Source organism: Euprymna scolopes, chromosome 37, assembly GCF_053919585.1.
Source record: "Euprymna scolopes isolate OS-2025 chromosome 37, ASM5391958v1, whole genome shotgun sequence".
NCBI classification, from domain to species: Eukaryota; Metazoa; Mollusca; class Cephalopoda; order Sepiida; family Sepiolidae; genus Euprymna; species Euprymna scolopes.
This window is the reverse complement of record NC_136518.1, coordinates 72,058,863-72,075,916: the sequence shown is the minus strand read 5'-3', so window position 1 is coordinate 72,075,916 and position 17,054 is coordinate 72,058,863. Positions and strand designations below refer to the sequence as shown.

Below are 17,054 nucleotides of genomic sequence, written 5' to 3'. Positions count from 1 at the left end.
TAAACCGGATGAACCTTTTATAAAAATATGAGTTTAACGTAAAGAACACGAACAAGGTTTTATTCAACTGAATTTCTTCCAGTTTACTAACAAAATATATAAATTTAAAAGAGATATAAATAATAAAATAAAAAGGTTATGTAATTTAAAAGAAATACACGTACTCACAAAAGCAGAACTTTTTTTACACATTTTTTTCTTTAAAACCATAACAATGAGACTAACAATTACCTAGATCTTAGTAATTATTTGTTTTAATTGTACTGTTTACTTAGTTAACCTAAGTTGGTATTACATTTATTTTACATTTACTTTTCTTTTTAATTATTACTTTTAGACTGTGACGTTTACACCCGGAAGTAATGAGTCACACGTAGGTCGCTTTTATTCATTCCTTTTGGTCAAGATCAAAGTGTAGTATCTGTTCTTCAGATGCTGCACTTCATTTTCTTGTTCTCTTTCGGTGGAGGAGAAATCCTTCACGACTGAGACAATTTTTATTTTTGTACCTTTTCTCCACGTTAAAAAAACGACCCTGGTGTCTAACTCTGTCCCGTGGGGAGGCATAGTAAATAGGTACAATATAATTGTTTATAATTGTACTATTCAGAAATATTATTTATAGTTCGTCCATTTCAGTTAGTATACATTTCCTTTACGCTTAATTAATTTACAATCATTAATATCGTTAAACAATTCCGTTTAAAACCGAAATTATGCCACCCAAACGAAGTAGAAACGAAAGTGAGGAAGAAAGAATGGAAAGATTGGAAGCTAATAGACTAAGAGTTGCTGCAATTCGCTCCAATGAAAACAATTCAGATAGAGAAAGACGTCTAGAACTTAACAGGATACGTCAAAGAGAAAGGAGAGCAAGACTGTCAGATTTGGAAAGAGAAACCCAACGTGAAGCTGACAGAACTAGACATGCTGTAAGGCGGTTAAATTCATCACAAGATGAAATTCAAGAAAGGCAAAGATATGCACTGGAAAGAGAAGCAATATTACGATCGAATGAATTATATGAGGTAAGTAGACGTACACAAGGTCAGTTGAGAGTGGCTCAACGACATCAGAATGAATCGGAAACCCAACGAAGCTTTCGCCTATACCAAGGGCAACAACGAGAGGCTGCATGGAGAGAGAGTATGACTTTGCCCCAGCAATTGACAGAAAACGAGGCAGCTAGACAACGAATGACTGCTTTGAGACACCATGAAATAGAACACTGCAATAGAAAAGGATTGCTCTACAACAAAAATGACTCTCTCACTACAGCTGATATAGGAAAAATGGACAAAGTATGTCAACATTGCTCAGCTGTAAAATTTAAAGGAGAAACCCCTGGTTGTTGTTCTTCTTCTGGCAAAGTTGTGCTTGATAGCTTTCCACCACTGCCTCAGTTGCTTCAAGATTTGCTCTCCGGCAATGGTCCCATCTCTAAAGATTTTCTGCAAAATCTACGCAGTTATAACAATTGTTTTGCAATGACATCATTTGGTCACAAAATTGCGGCAGTACATGGGTGGAATCCTTCTTTTAGAATTCGAGGCCAGGTTTGCCACCAGATTGGGAGTCTTTTACCACCTGAAGATGAAACAGCAAAGTTTATTCAAGTCTACTTCTTGGATAGTCTGGAAGAGGAACTACATAATCGGGGACGTGACAGTAGACTCAATAGAGACATTCTCCAAAGTCTGACTGAATTTTTACATGAGAACAACAGCTTTATTTGTCAGCTGAAAACAACAAAGGAGAGGATTGAAGAAGAACACTTGGTAGAACATAAAGTTGTCATAAGGGAAGACCGAAGGCCGCAAGAAGAGCATCCACGGCGATTCAATGCTCCAACAACAACATATGAGATTGGAATATTAATGGAGAATGAACCAACAGCTAACCGGGATATTGTCTTGCGTTTTAGAAATGATACATTAAAATGGATCTCCGAACTACATCCCCTCTACGATACTTTAATGTACCCGTTAATGTACCCCTATGGTTCTCCATCTTACAACATCTACATGAAGGCATCCAATGGGCGAAAAGTTACCCAACAGCAATTTTATTCGTACCATTTAATGACTCGGCCTGGAAACTATTTTCTCTGGTACCGAAGGCTATTTCAACAATGGCTGGTGGATGTGTACTGCAAGATTGAAACAGAACGTTTACAGTTCCTGAGGCGTGAGCAACAGACCCTGAGAGCTGACAATTATAGCAACTTGAGAGATTCAATTCTTAGGGAGGATGGGAATCCAGAACAGTTTGGTCAACGAGTTGTACTTCCGGCAACTTATACAGGAGGCCCTCGATACATGTTTGAGCGTCAAAGTGATGCCATGGCATATGTTCGGCGAATGGGCAGAGCCGACCTCTTCATCACGTTCACAACAAATCCAAAGTGGACAGAAATTACAGAAAATTGTCTTCAAGGGCAAGACCCTCAGGATCGTCCAGATATTGTTGCCAGGGTTTTCAGGCAGAAGCTAAAAAAATTACTTGAATTTATTAAAAAGGGAGGATTTGGCAGGTTGAGGGCTTTCCTGTACAGTATTGAATATCAAAAAAGAGGACTGCCGCATGCACACATCCTCACCTGGCAGTCCCCAGAGGACAAACTTCTACCAGAAAAAATGGATCTCTGCAGATATGCAGAGATCCCTGACAAAGAGGAAGATCCTGATCTTCATGCTAAAGTGATGGCACATATGGTGCATGGACCTTGTGGACCATTTAATCCAAATTGTCCATGTATGATTGACAACAAATGTTCCAAAAAATACCCAGAAGAATTTCTTCAGTGTACCAAGCAAGGCCAAGACTCTTACCCCAAGTACAGGCGAAGAAAACCAGAAGATGGAGGCCAGACTGGTACAATAAGGATGAAGAGAAATGGTCGGTATGTTAATCAAGAAATAACAAACCAGTGGATTGTTCCGTACAACAAGGTCCTCCTTCAGCAGTTCAACGCTCACATTAACGTAGAAATTTGCAGCTCGATCCAAAGCATCAAATATGTCCTCAAATACGTGAATAAAGGATGTGATCAAGCAGTGTTTGAACTACAAAGAACTGATGGAGCAGCTAACCAACAAGGCCAAGTACAAAGTCACATTGTGGATGAGATCCAGCAGTTTCAGAATGCAAGGTATGTCGGCAGTTCAGAGGCAGCCTGGAGGATATTGGAACATCCCATCCATGAACATTTCCCCCCAATTGTACAACTTTCTGTTCATCTTGAAAATGGGCAGCGTGTCATGTTCTCAGCTGATACTGCTCTGGAACGAGCCCAAGGTCCACCGCCTGCCACAACTTTGACAGCATTTTTTCAACTCTGCCATGAGGATGACTTTGCAAGGGGTCTCAAATACGTAGAAGTCCCTGAGTTTTACACTTGGAACAAATCGACAAAGAAATGGATGGAAGAATGCGTGGGGTACAAGTTGAAGGTACTGAAAATGATGATGTATGGAAGGCACCATGTATTGGGAGAATCTACACGATTAGTCCAAAAGCAGGGGAGTGTTATTTCTTACGCCTGTTGCTCAATGAGGTTGCTGGTCCAACTTCATTTCAAAATTTGCGAGCATACAATGGTCAGGTGTTTGAAACATACAGAGCAGCGTGCCTTGCTCGAGGCCTTCTAGAAAATGACCATCACTTGCATCAAGCAGTAGGAGAGGCAAGTGCCACTCAATCACCTTCAAATTTGCGAAGCCTATTTGTGATAATTTTAACAGCCTGTGAGCCAAGAAATCCTCTTGAGATCTGGATGGCTTTTCGTGATGTAATATCTGAAGACATTCTTCACAGATACAGGCAAGAAGTTAACAATCCAGAAGCAGATTTTAATGAGGACATCTACAATAAAACTCTTTGTCTAATTGAAGAAAAAGTTCTCCTTATGTGCGGTCAACCATTGGCAAGCTATGGATTACCTGCACCAATGCAAGGGAGAGATGAAAGACTCACGAGAGAGTATCAACGTGAAGTTACTTATAATCTTGAAGAACTTCCCTACAAGCAGAAAATATGCAAGAAAAACTGACCGATTCTCAAAGAGAAGTTTACAATTCATTCATGGCAATGTTGAAAGCACAAGGTGAAATGAACAAAAACATGATGTTTCTTGATGCTCCAGGTGGTACGGGCAAGACTTTTGTAATCAATTTGATCCTTGCAAAGATTAGATCCATGAGAAAGATTGTGCTTGCAACAGCATTCAGTGGCATTGCTGCTACTCTACTACAAGGTGGCCGCACTCTTCACAGCACTTTTAAAGTACCCTTGGATACTGATCGAATGGATCAGCCAGTTTGCAAAATTACTGGTAACTCAGCCTTGGCAAATGTAATTAGAGACACCTCTGCAATCATTGTAGACGAAGCCCCAATGACGCACAAGAGTGCTTATGAAGCAATTGACCGAACACTGCAAGACATCACAGGAAACAAGAATCCCATGGGTGGCATTCCAACCTTATTTTGCGGTGATTTCCGTCAAATCCTCCCAGTGGTTAAAAATGGCACAAGGGCTAACATTGTCAATGCAAGTTTGAAACAATCCTATCTCTGGAGGCACGTTATAGTGAAGAGACTGACTACTAATATGAGAGCCTATATCTCTGATAACACAGCTGCAGCAGACTTCTCAAAATTGCTTCTCCAAATCGGTAATGGTCAGTTTCCTATCACTTCTTCACCTGACACAATTAAGATTCCAACTGCGCTTGGTAAATGTGTCGGTAATCAGAAGCAACTGAAAGGCAAAGTGTACCCAGACCTGCAAAACAATGGAAAATCACCGGATTGGCTTGCTGAGAGGGCTATTATTTCGCCATTAAACAGCAATGTGAATCATTTGAACAATTCAATAATGGATGAATTTCCAGGAGACACAAAGCAATACAAGTCAGTTGATTCGGCTACTAATGAATATGAAGCTGTTCACTACCCTTTGGAGTTTTTAAACTCTTTGGAGATATCTGGAATGCCTCCACACATTTTAAATCTCAAAATTGGATCGCCAATCATGATTCTTCGATCCTTGGAACCGCCAAAAACAACAAACGGAACCAGATGTGTTATCACCAGATTGCACACCAATGTACTTGAGGCCACCATTTCCTGTGGTCCCTACAAAGGCGAAACCGTTCTACTGCCAAGGATCCCCTTAGTTCCATCGGACTCAGTACTTCCATTTAAATTCCGGAGACTCCAATTTCCTGTGAAGGTGTGTTTTGCAATGAGCATAAACAAAAGTCAAGGTCAGACATTTAACACCATTGGCGTAGACTTGACATCAGACTGCTTCAGTCACGGTATGTTCTACGTCTCCATCAGCCGGACAGGAAGTTCAGAAAAACTCTACATTCTGGCTCCAAATCAAAGCAGCAGAAATGTAGTTTACCCTGAGGCTCTTTAGTGAAAAGTTCGAGAAATGGATATGAGGAAAAACTGACATGATCTGATTGTGGTAAGTTTTTAGTATTGAATGTGCAAGATAAAATTTAAGCAAGAGTTGAAAATGACTTCAATGAAAAATTTACTATGTAACATCAAGTAACCTTCCTTTTTGATGAAAATGTTTTGTGAAGTTCCTGATTGAATTTCAGTCACTACAAGAGGTAGTTAAAATGTTAATCACCTTATGCAATCGTTGCTCTTACAACATCAACTTACTGGAAAGGTGCCCACAGATTTTGGTACCCGAGTGCGCAACAAAGCTCCGTGCGAAGCACGGGTATCTTTGCTAGTATATATATATATATATATATATGGTACTTGTACAGTTTAATCAAGACATTAAAAAATGAAAATATCGAGAAAAAAAAAAAAAAAAAAGGTTATATTGTGCGTATCTGTTATGGAACAAAGTTCTCCGAAAAATGTTTTTACTTAATTTCATCAAGTAGTTTTTTTTTCCAGCGGAAAAACAATTTATGATACCGAGGAAAACGTTCGATTTTTAGGAAAAGCTAGTAATAAAGATGGGGAGGGAGTGTCGGTGCTTTACATTGAGTTATCTCCCTGTGTCGTGTTCAAAAGATTCCATAATGGCTGACTTCAACACACTATCATAAAAACATGTTTTTCCGCTGTAAAAAAAAAAACAAAAAAAAAATACTCAATCAAATTAAATGAAATTTTTTTTTCGGAGATCTTCAGTCCAAAACGGATACGTACAATATAACCTTTTTTCGATATTTTAATTTTTTAATGTCTTCATTAAACTGTACAAGTACCATATATATTTATAAACACATTATTTATTTCACTTACCTTAAAGTTGTAAATAAAATTGGACATAAAATCAATATTATTATGTTAAAAAAAATCAACGCTTTTTCTTGATAATATAATTATTTGAATTACAACAACAACAAAAAAAAAATTAAAGAAAATTTAAATATTAAATTTCAATATTCTCTGATATGAAGTTTTAACATAGAATTTTTATTAAAGGTTTCCAATATTAAAAATATATATTCATATCCCTATATATATATAAAATGAACTTATTTTCTCCTCTGATTTTGACCGTAATAGGATAAAAAAAAACAAGACATTTCATGCAAATGTAATATGCACAAACTGCAGCACAATATATGAGGTGTGTTATAGGCATACTACCTCTCCACTTCCTCGATAATCATAGATTTCTATATTTTTCTGCTGAGAGTTCACTGGCAAAATCGGTTAAGATCAATGGAAGTACTAAAATCTTTTCTCTCTATCCCCATCACCACTTACACCATTACGGGATCGTTCACAAGGGACAGTTACGAATGAACACCGGCTTTGCTTTTCTGTACTTCATAGTTGCTTAAAACCTGGAATGGAATTTTACCGTGTCTTTCCGTTCTATGCTTACTATTGGGTGAAATTCACCACGGAATCAACTGATAGCGACATCCCCACAAACATTAATTCTTATCCCACGCTTACTTTTACGTTGCTTAATTACTATTTTTTTCCAACATTTTTACACTAAAAAAAAAAAATAATAATAATTTTTTCCATTTCTTTTTTTATAAAATAAACATATAAAACATCATTTCCGTTTTATTTCGTTTTGTAGTTGCTTAAAAAAACTGGAATGGAATTTTAACTTTCCTTTTTGTTCTATGCTTTTTACTGGGTGAAACGCACCATGGACTTAACCGAATCGAAGGGTTATTTATGGCGTTTTTATTTTTTTTATTTTTCGCTTTTCGCTGTGTTCTTTTGTTTTTGTTTTTTCCGAACACGTTCATCATTTTTTATCGAACACGTTCATCATTTTTTACCCTTATTTTTGCTTTTTGTTTTTCCGATTTCTTTTTCAGACAAGGTTTACGTTTGTTCGCTGTTTTTTTTTTGTTTTTTTTTCCGATTTTTTAAAAAAGTTTAACACCGTTTTTTTTTGTTTTTTTTTTACTTAAACAGGACTATTAATTCGCTTATTCTTTACTTTATCCTCCCCTTACACACACACACCTCCAAACACTCGGGAAACGCCGGGTACCCCCGCTAGTAATAGAATATATGGCTATTGGCAATGTTAAAATCGGAACTCCAATACCAGTCTTAAAAAAAATTCATTTTGATTTTATTGTTTGAATTGAATGAGTGTCAACGTTATTTTTGCGTCTTTTTTTTTTTTTTTTTTTCACAAAAATGTACGGAGGCCTCTAATTAACAGTACTGTAATTTTCATCAAGAGAGAAGACATTAAAATTAATTTAATTTTATTAACTCGTCTGTGTAGTTTATTAAAAAGAAATCTATTTGTTTTACAAAAGGTCTTATATTATTTTTTTTTTATCCATTTTTCTTGTAGATGTTTTTTATTCATAAATTTCTGCATCAAAAACATAAAATGTTTTTCAAATAACGTATGCATTTTGATTTTTCTGCAGGTTTTTTTTTCTTACAATTACACTGATATCATTAACGCAGCCTAGTTTTTTATCGGTAATATAAAAGAAATTACTTTTTTTTGGAACTTATGCACTTATGTTACCGTGCTAAAATAATAACCTTAGTATTTAGAAAGCCATTCGTAACATGTAAGGGGGAGGGAGTTTTGTAAATATTTTGTACTTTCACCTAACAATTTGATTAAAAAATATCGTAAAACTCGAATTTAACTTGAAAATATGATTTAAAAACATAGCACGGTAGCATAAGTACACAAGCACTATTTTTATTAACATTTACGATTTATTTAATGTAAAATAAAAATAATACTGTTTAAATATTAATATTTTTATTTAATATACAAATATTTATTTACAGTTATTGTAAACTAGGATTGTATGCAGCCAAATATTTATTCAAAATGGCGTCCGACTCTCTCTCTTGAACACGGTAAGTTTGGGAAAATGAGTTAAAAACAAAAATGTATGCAAAATACTTTTAGAAACTCGCTCAATATGTTACCGTGACATAGGCTGACATATATTCGGTGGGTTTCCAGCAGTATTTTGTATAGTTTCTTATTTTTAACTCATTTTCCCAAACTTACCATGTCCGAGAGAGAGTCAAGCGCCATTTTACATTTTCCAATACATCGGTAAACACTATGTTTTTCGAGCTGAATAAACATGTTACATTAACTAAAAACACTAAAAAATTATCTAGTTAGGTAGAAAAGTAACTTATCTTTCCTTTGATAACATTTATTTGTTATATATTTGTTTTTTTTTTTGACAACTTTTTCGAACCTATGTGTACAGTAATACAAACCCAGTTTTTTAATTTTGTTCAGATGAATATCGAAACCATTCTGTTAAGTTATGCATCAGTAAAAGTTTTAGTTGGACATATCATTAAAGAAAAGTGCAGGAGAAAAATAATACTTTACAGAATATAGCCAAATGGGCCACAACTTGTAACCAAAACAATGGCTTTCCAGTAATTACATATGAAATAAGAATGATTACTAATATTTATAACAACCGGCACAAATGATATTAAAAAAAAAAAAAAAAAACGGTATTTAAAAAAAAACAAAAAAAACGGTATTTAAAAAAAAAACAAAAAAAAAAAAAAAAACGGTATTTAAAAAAAAAACGGTATTTAAAAAAAAAAAACGGTATTTAAAAAAAAAAAAGAAAACGGTATTTAAAAAAAAAAAACGGTATTTAAAAAAAACAAAAAAAAAACGGTATTTAAAAAAAAAACAAAAAAAAACGGTATTTAAAAAAAAAAAACGGTATTAAAAAAAAACAAAAAAAAACGGTATTTAAAAAAAAAATCTATGACAGGTTTCATTGTGTTGCATATAGTGGGGGAATATTTTTTTAATATAAGCCATCAAGTCCAACATAAACAAATTCCTGATGAACTGCCCCCTTAAGTAGACACTTTTATTAAATCCCCGCACTAACGTACTGTACATGCAATAACCCTTATCCTCGAGTGGCTTCCGGGCCTTGATAAGTGATTATCACCTTGTAAAAAAAAAAAAAACGAACAGAATAATTGATAACCTATTTTTTTCTTGTATGTTTGAAGTTACAATTCCAATGCAATTGTTAAAAAAAGAAAAACTATTAAAAAAATAAGTTTCATTTTTCAGATGATAGAATGCATTTATTTATTGTATAGGGAAAAATATAAGCCAAGCGGATTAATAAATATATATATATATATATATATATATAAGAAATAAAAATTACAATAAGTTTACCAAGGAAATCAAAATGGTAAACTTAAAATGTATTATAAATATTAAAGAGTTAATATTTACAAGTAAAGTAATCTCAACCAGATGTAAAAGCTCAATAAAACCGAAAAGGAAATAGAGCTTATAATATGAACAAATGATTAATAAAACATGTTAAAAGACATCTTGAAAAAGAGTTAAAACATATTTAATTTTAAAAAGGAAGCACAAGATAAGTGGATAGTCCTTAATCCGCGGAGTTTCGAAGAAATACTCTCCTTCTCATCAGAGGGCAGGAATTAGCAAAATGCAGGATCGGATTTTGCATGTAAAAGTATTTAGTGAAACTACAAGTAAGTTGCAGATCTTACTTGGTTAAAAAGAGGGTGAGGTAAGGGGATTAGGAGGTAAAAGAAAAATGATAAAAAGATTTCACATAAATGGATAGTCCGGTGAAGGGTAAAAAATCCAAGAATGGTAAAATCCAAACACGGTCGAATTAAAAATTTCCAATCCAACAGGTAAGTTCCAAATGGTCCAAAATGATCCAAAAAGCAGAATTCCTTGGAAAAAATTACAAATGGAATGAATTAATTCCAAATCATTAAAAGAAAAGAAAAGTTCAAATATATATATATATATATATATATATATATATATATATTAAATTATTAACTTTTCTAAATCAATATAATATAATTGTAAATATGAAAATCCGATAGCAAAAATCGTTACTGCTATTAACCATTATAGCACCATTGAGCACTTTAGAATTTACACAGAAAATAATATACACACCAAAAGATGACGTTGCCAGTATTGTGTAAAACGTTTGCGTTTCTGCACATAACTTTGGAGATGCCTAATAATAATAATAATAATAATGATAATAAAATTAATATTTTTAAGCTGTCTAACACATGCCAGCAGGTAAGACCGGTGTCACTCTGAATATGGTGAATTATTTAAAGTAGTTGTTTTTTATTTATTTTTTTATTTTTATATGAAATAACTGTAAAAGAGAAAATAAAATTTAATGTTTCATATCCTTTTTCTACTTCAGGTTGGTTCCGTTCAATTTTACCCAAATCGGCCCTGCGCGTTGAGGAGGAAGCGTGGAATGCCTACCCATACACAAAGACACGGTACAAATGCCCGTTTGTCGAGAAATTCTTCCTGGAAATCGAGACCCGATACCAAAACGATGGAGGGGAACAAGAAAATATTTTCAACTTGACGGATGGAGACAAACAACAAAGACAAATCGGTAAGTATATACAATGGCAACGATAAGTGATCTAGGGTTCATTTACAAAATTGTGCCCTCCCACATCTTCTCCAAGTAGCACCATGTTTCTGATTTTTTGAGATGAGGATTAATTATTCATATTAGTTGCATTCTGTGGACTACTGTTCTCATCTTGAGTGTTATTTTTGCAACGTTTCTGTCCACTGTGGATAGAGTACTTGTTAAAAATTCAGTTTTAACAGTTAGACTTTTGGTGGTTGAAAGTTCAATCCTCAGTGTGGGCAACATGCAAAATAAAATTGTGAATTATTTAGGCCTTCTAACCAGTCATGGCTGACGGACTGAGAGCATACTACGCTTGGGAATTAAATAAAGAGTTCTGGTCAAAATTTCATGCGGATTAATGTGTTGAACAGAAAGATTCTCGAGTTTGATAAGATAGACCTGAATGAGGTCAGAGGTTAGATCAACTGAAATGTAAAGTTAACGCTCAGGATGAGAACATTAGTTGGAAGAATCCAATCCAATAATGAACCATTTTATGCTGAATCACATATCATTTTTGAATATTCGGATATACTACAAACAAAATACTCTTAATGGTAGTATATTCAAATATGAATATAAAAAAAAATTAGGTGGGGGGGGGTCACTGCTTATCAAGGCTCAAAGGTCATGTGAGGGTAAAGTTTAATAAATGTTGCATAGATGATCAGTAATGGTGGAACTTGGGTAAAGTTTAATTATTTCAGAGGATGAATCAACAGGAACTTTGTATTAGGCTTCAGAATAACTATATTATAATCAGTGAGGAAGCAACCCCATGGTATTGTGTTCCACAGACGGACAGTTCTAGGAAAGAAGCTCTGTTAATGGAATTTTTTTGTCTGTTTTTTTTTTTTTTTTTTTCCATAAAATGCAGTAGACGATTCATGACCACTTTAGTAAATGTTGTGGAGTAAGTATAAATTCCAACCCTGATTCCTGGGATTTCCAAAATTTCGACTCGGACTCTTAGGATTTCCTCAATTCCAACTTCAACTCTTTACCCTAATCAGACTCCTAGGATTCCTTGTATCTGACTCTGACGATAATCTAAATTACAACTCACGAGATTCTCTAAAACTGACTCTGACTTCTAGAATTCATAAAATTCCAACTCTGTCTCGTAGAATGACCCAAATTCTTACTTTGACTTATAGGATTCCCTAAATTCCAATTCCAAACTCCTAGAATTGCCAACATTGTATATTAAATAAATAAATACTGTTGCAGTATGGATAAACGAAATAGACTGTTGAACGGATTTCCAAATATATTATTGTATCATCATAGACCTTCTCTCTTTTTGTCCTCCTCCCTTTTTTTTTCCCTCCTTTCTTCTTTCCTCTTTTGTCTCCATTCTTCTTTTCTCTTTCCTCTCTCCTGTATTTTTTCTTGTTCCCCTTTTTTTCTGCCGGGATTGAAAAATTGATCCCCCATAATATGACATGGCAACTAATCCAGGAGAACAATCATCTCCATCTTCCCTCCCCTCCCTCCAGAAAACCGGGTGCTTGTTATCCATTAATGTGCAAGCAGACATTTGCACTACTCCATCATCATTATCATCATCACCCGCTTATCAAAAACGTTCATGTGGTGCGTTCAATCCATAAGATGAGACATGAATCTCATTCAGTCACAAAGGTAAGCTGACCTGAGAGAAACAGTTGTATTCACTGCTCATCAGCTCGGCCATATTCAAAACACGAGTTCGTACTCTAATATTTACGTGTTGGCACCTGTCATATAAATATCCAAAGCAAGCATAATAAAAGTATCTTGGGAGAGGAGATAACATAAAATCAACGTTGTGATATAAGTATAAATTTCAACCCTGACTCCTAGGATTTCTAAAAATTCTTAGTTTACTAAATTCCAACTTTAACTCTTAATCCTAACCAGACTCCTAGGATTCCCAGTATCTGACTCTGACTCCAAGAATTCCTTAAATTTCAACTCCGATTTGTAGGATTCACAAAATTCAGACTTCGACTCCCAGGATTCCCCAAATTCAGACTTCGACTCCTAGGATTCCTCAAATTCAGACTTCGACTCCTAGGATTCCCCAAATTCAGACTTCGACTCCCAGGATTCCCCAAATTCAGATTTCGACTCCTAGGATTCCCCAAATTCAGACTTCGACTCCTAGGATTCCCCAAATTCAGACTTCGACTCCTAGGATTCCCCAAATTCAGACTTCGACTCCCAGGATTCCCCAAATTCAGACTCCAACTTCTAGAATTCCTAAAATTCAGATTTTGACCAGTAACGTTCCTAAACTTCCAACTTTGACTCCCAGAATTTCCAAAATTTTTATTTGGACTCTAAGAATTCACAAAATTCAGATTTTTATTTTAAAATCTATCAGTATTCAGATATCTGTTGATTTGTCTGAGATTAAAAAGTTTGACTCCTAGTATTCCTATAAGTCTAACTCCTTTCAAAATCTCTGACTCCCTCTTATACCGAATCCACAACACTAAATAAAGCCATATATGAAGACATAAAATGTCCAGTACATTGTATCAATCATATTTGTTCATTAGTGATGGATGCCCCGCGGAAAAAAAAGACACAGACTTTCTGTATATTTTCTTTCAACCAAAAAAAATAAAAATAAAATAAAAATAAAATATTTTGTGTTCTTTCTATCTGTGATTATCCATTATAGAAAAACAAACTTTGTAGATGCTATGGTTTCGTTTTCGACTGTCACTGTTTTTGTTTTTTTTGTTTTTTTCCCCCCTTTTTCCTGAATGTAACAAGTTTCCAATTTCATGCAATATAATGAAAAGAAAAGATTCTTATCTGCGAGATATCGTCATTGTTGATTGTTCCCCCAACCCATTATTGGTACACTTCCTGTGCGAGATCAGTGTGATGTCCATTATCCTTTGTATGAAGTGGCAGGTGTCTTAAGATGCACTGACCACTCCAGTTGACAAAAGATTCCAGTCCACAGAATGTATGACGATAGCAAGGGGAAATGAAAGCGGCTTGATTGGAATGCAATCCAAGAAGACATTTTTTTTTTTTTTTTTTTTTAGTAAAACTCTGCCATCTTTGTTTTTTTGTTGTTGTTTTTTTAAATTAGTTTTTATTCTTTCTGTTTTTTTTATTTTTCCCTCCATTTTTTTTTTTTTTTCTTTAAATAAAGTTTTGGATTTCTCTTACATGATGCAAATTTAGTGATAAAGTGTTATTTAAGACGTAAGGATGACAGACCAAATAAATTATTTCAAACGTAAGCATGACAGATCAACTAAAATGCTATTTCCAACAAAAGCTTTTGTTTGAAATATTTTATTTTATGTCATTCTTACGTTTGTAAAAGCAGTTTATTTGGTTTTCATTTTTCTTCCTTTGAAGATTGTAATGCTGGGTATGGGGCAGCCAAACCAGCTGCCAACATTGCCCTGCTTTTTATTGAAACCAACCGAGAGCTCTTTTTAATATCCTCACTGTTCCCTTAAGTGCAATTGTCTGGATCTCTTTTGCACTTGGTTCACCAGGAATATTAGTTAGGTAGGAATTCAGGTTCTTCTTCATAAGCCCTGTAGCACCTATGATAACTGGTATGATTGATATCTCCCTAAGATTCCAGTTTGGTCTGTCATGCTTACGTTTATGACAGACCAAACATAATGTTATTTCAAATGTAATCATGACAGACCAAACATTATGCTATTTCAGTTATAAGCATTACAGACTAAACATAATACTATTTCAAATGTAAGCATGACAGACCAAATAAAATGCTATTTCGAACTTAAACATTACAAACCAAATAAATTTGCTATTTCAAACATAAGTATTAGAAACCAAATAAAATGCTATTTCAAACTTAAGCATGGCAAACCAGATAGAATGCTATTTCAAACCTAAGTATGACAGACCAAACAAAATGATATTTCGAACTTAAGCATTACATGTTTTATGTTGATTAATGAAACTATTATTCTCATCTTGGGTGTTATTAGCACAACGTTTTGGTCGCTGTAACCTATGACCGAAAAATTGAGCCATAAAATAAACTTCTAACAAATGTCTTAGTGACTCCTGATTGAACCTTCTTTATGATCTACGACCCCACCCTCAAACAAACGGTTCGAATTCTTGTAATGCAGAGCCAACCCTCTTTTTCCTTAGTAGGAAAAGAAGCATGTTCTCAACACCTGAAGAAGGACGCAGGGTGCAGCGACCGAAACGTTGTTCTAATAACACCCAAAATTAGAATAATAGTCCGATTAATCAACATAACACAAGCATTCACATCTCAAAAATTCAGAACTGCATTAAGCATTACAAGCTAAATAAATTTGCTATTTCAAACTTAAGCATTAGAAACCCAAAAAATTGATATTTCAAACTTAAGCATGACAGACCAAATAAAATGCTATTTCAAACATAAGCATGACAGACCAAGTAAATATGAGTCTAAAACGAGGCTTGTTTTCATTCTGGTTGAATGTGTTTCGCTTTTGATTTGGTCTAATTAAACATGATTTGGTCTAATTAAACGTGATTTGGTCTAATTTTGATATGGTTCAATTTTGATTTGGTCTAATTAAACATGCTCAGGACGAGCTCAAGAGTTTTTCATGGCTTTTACACCGCTGATGCCATGCTGTTAGATCTTGCTATTTGGTTACAGTTTAGATTGAACATTTTCAGATATGTGATACATATCGCCTCCACATTTTTCTACCAACCTAATTATAACCTGCGTTCACATCTCCATAATCCCCATAAATAACAAATTACTGTGCGCTCTATCATATTCTCATATATTTAAGTATTAAAATATATTAAAAGAATTTTAAGAGTTAAATGCCTAGACATATACTTTGTGTCAAAGAGTGTTCTTAGATAGATTTGGTATTGGAATGCCTCTGATAGGTATTGGTTATCGAAAAAAAATCTGATTAAAGAAAAAACAGCCCGATTTTGAGCAAAGTTAACACTCTTATACAGCCTAACATCACAAGTGCATTTGAGAAATTTTATCACCGCACTAGCAGAAGGGCCGGCATACAAAATCAACAGTAGGTTCTTTGATAAGGTAAGGGGCGTGTTCAAAATACATGTTTCAGTTTAGAGAACAATTGAACCATAATACTTCACTTTTGCATTTTAAATTTTAATTCAAGTCATTATATAAAATACTTTTATAAAATCAACACTAGGTTCTCTACAGTGCAATATAGACTACAATGTATTGTGGATTAAGTCAGATTTTGATGACATTAAAAATATGGGAGTGTGAAACATTCGTTGATCATCATTCAATCCTGGGCAACGTCGGGTCTCTCTGCTAATATATATATATCAGCGGTGGTACCATGAGGTGTGTGTGTGGGGGGGGGGAGGTAAATCAAAACAAAATGGAAAATAAAGAATAAGCGAACGTAATAACGATGCTTAAATATACCTTTTTTTAAATCGGTAAATACAAAAACAAAACAAAAAAAAAACAGCGAACGTGATGCAAAATAAAGAATAAGCCAACAAAAAAAGAAATGGCATAAATAAACCTGTTTAAATATTTGAAAAAATCGGAAAAACGACAAAAAAAAAACCAGCGAACGTGAGGGGGAAAAATAAAAAAAAAAAAAACGTAAAAATAGCATAAATAACCTCGTGTTTCAATATTAAAACTTTAAAAATAAAAAAAATAAAAAATAAAAAAATATCTGACCTCTAGGCTCGAATGTGCCATCTTAAAGATAACGGCGCTGCCACAATAATGATTAGTCTATGATCGCGTGAATGAAGTTAGATCGTTTTGTTTTTTATATTTAAACAAATTCAAGAAAGAACGTTTTTTTGCGAATGCGTGTTTGGCTAAATTGTCATGAAGGAACGATTTTTTGCTACCCCTCCCTGTAGAAAAGTGCCCAGTCAAAGGTGAAGGAATTAATGTTTTTAGCTAATTTTTTTATATTTATCGTCCGAAAGGTCAGGTTTCAAAACGATACCGAAAAACGGTTGACCTTGCCAGGAGTTAGTCAACTAATTTCTGAGCATGCGTGCATAGACATTTTTAGCTTAAATCACTTAAGTTTTAGCCTTTTTTTTATCCATTTGGCAATGGCTCCTGAACTCC

At 34.3% G+C, this 17,054-nt stretch overlaps 1 protein-coding gene across 7 annotated transcripts in view; it reads left to right on the top strand.

The window, feature by feature from the left end:
- Positions 1-17,054, top strand: part of LOC145261225 (protein retinal degeneration B-like) — a 633,753-nt gene that overhangs the window by 452,965 nt on the left and 163,734 nt on the right. For all 7 annotated transcript variants that reach the window (XM_080119583.1, XM_080119584.1, XM_080119585.1 and 4 more), the window contains one exon: positions 10,718-10,921. In XM_080119583.1, coding sequence (XP_079975709.1) covers positions 10,718-10,921 — 204 coding nt within the window. The remainder of the gene's footprint in view (positions 1-10,717; positions 10,922-17,054) is intronic.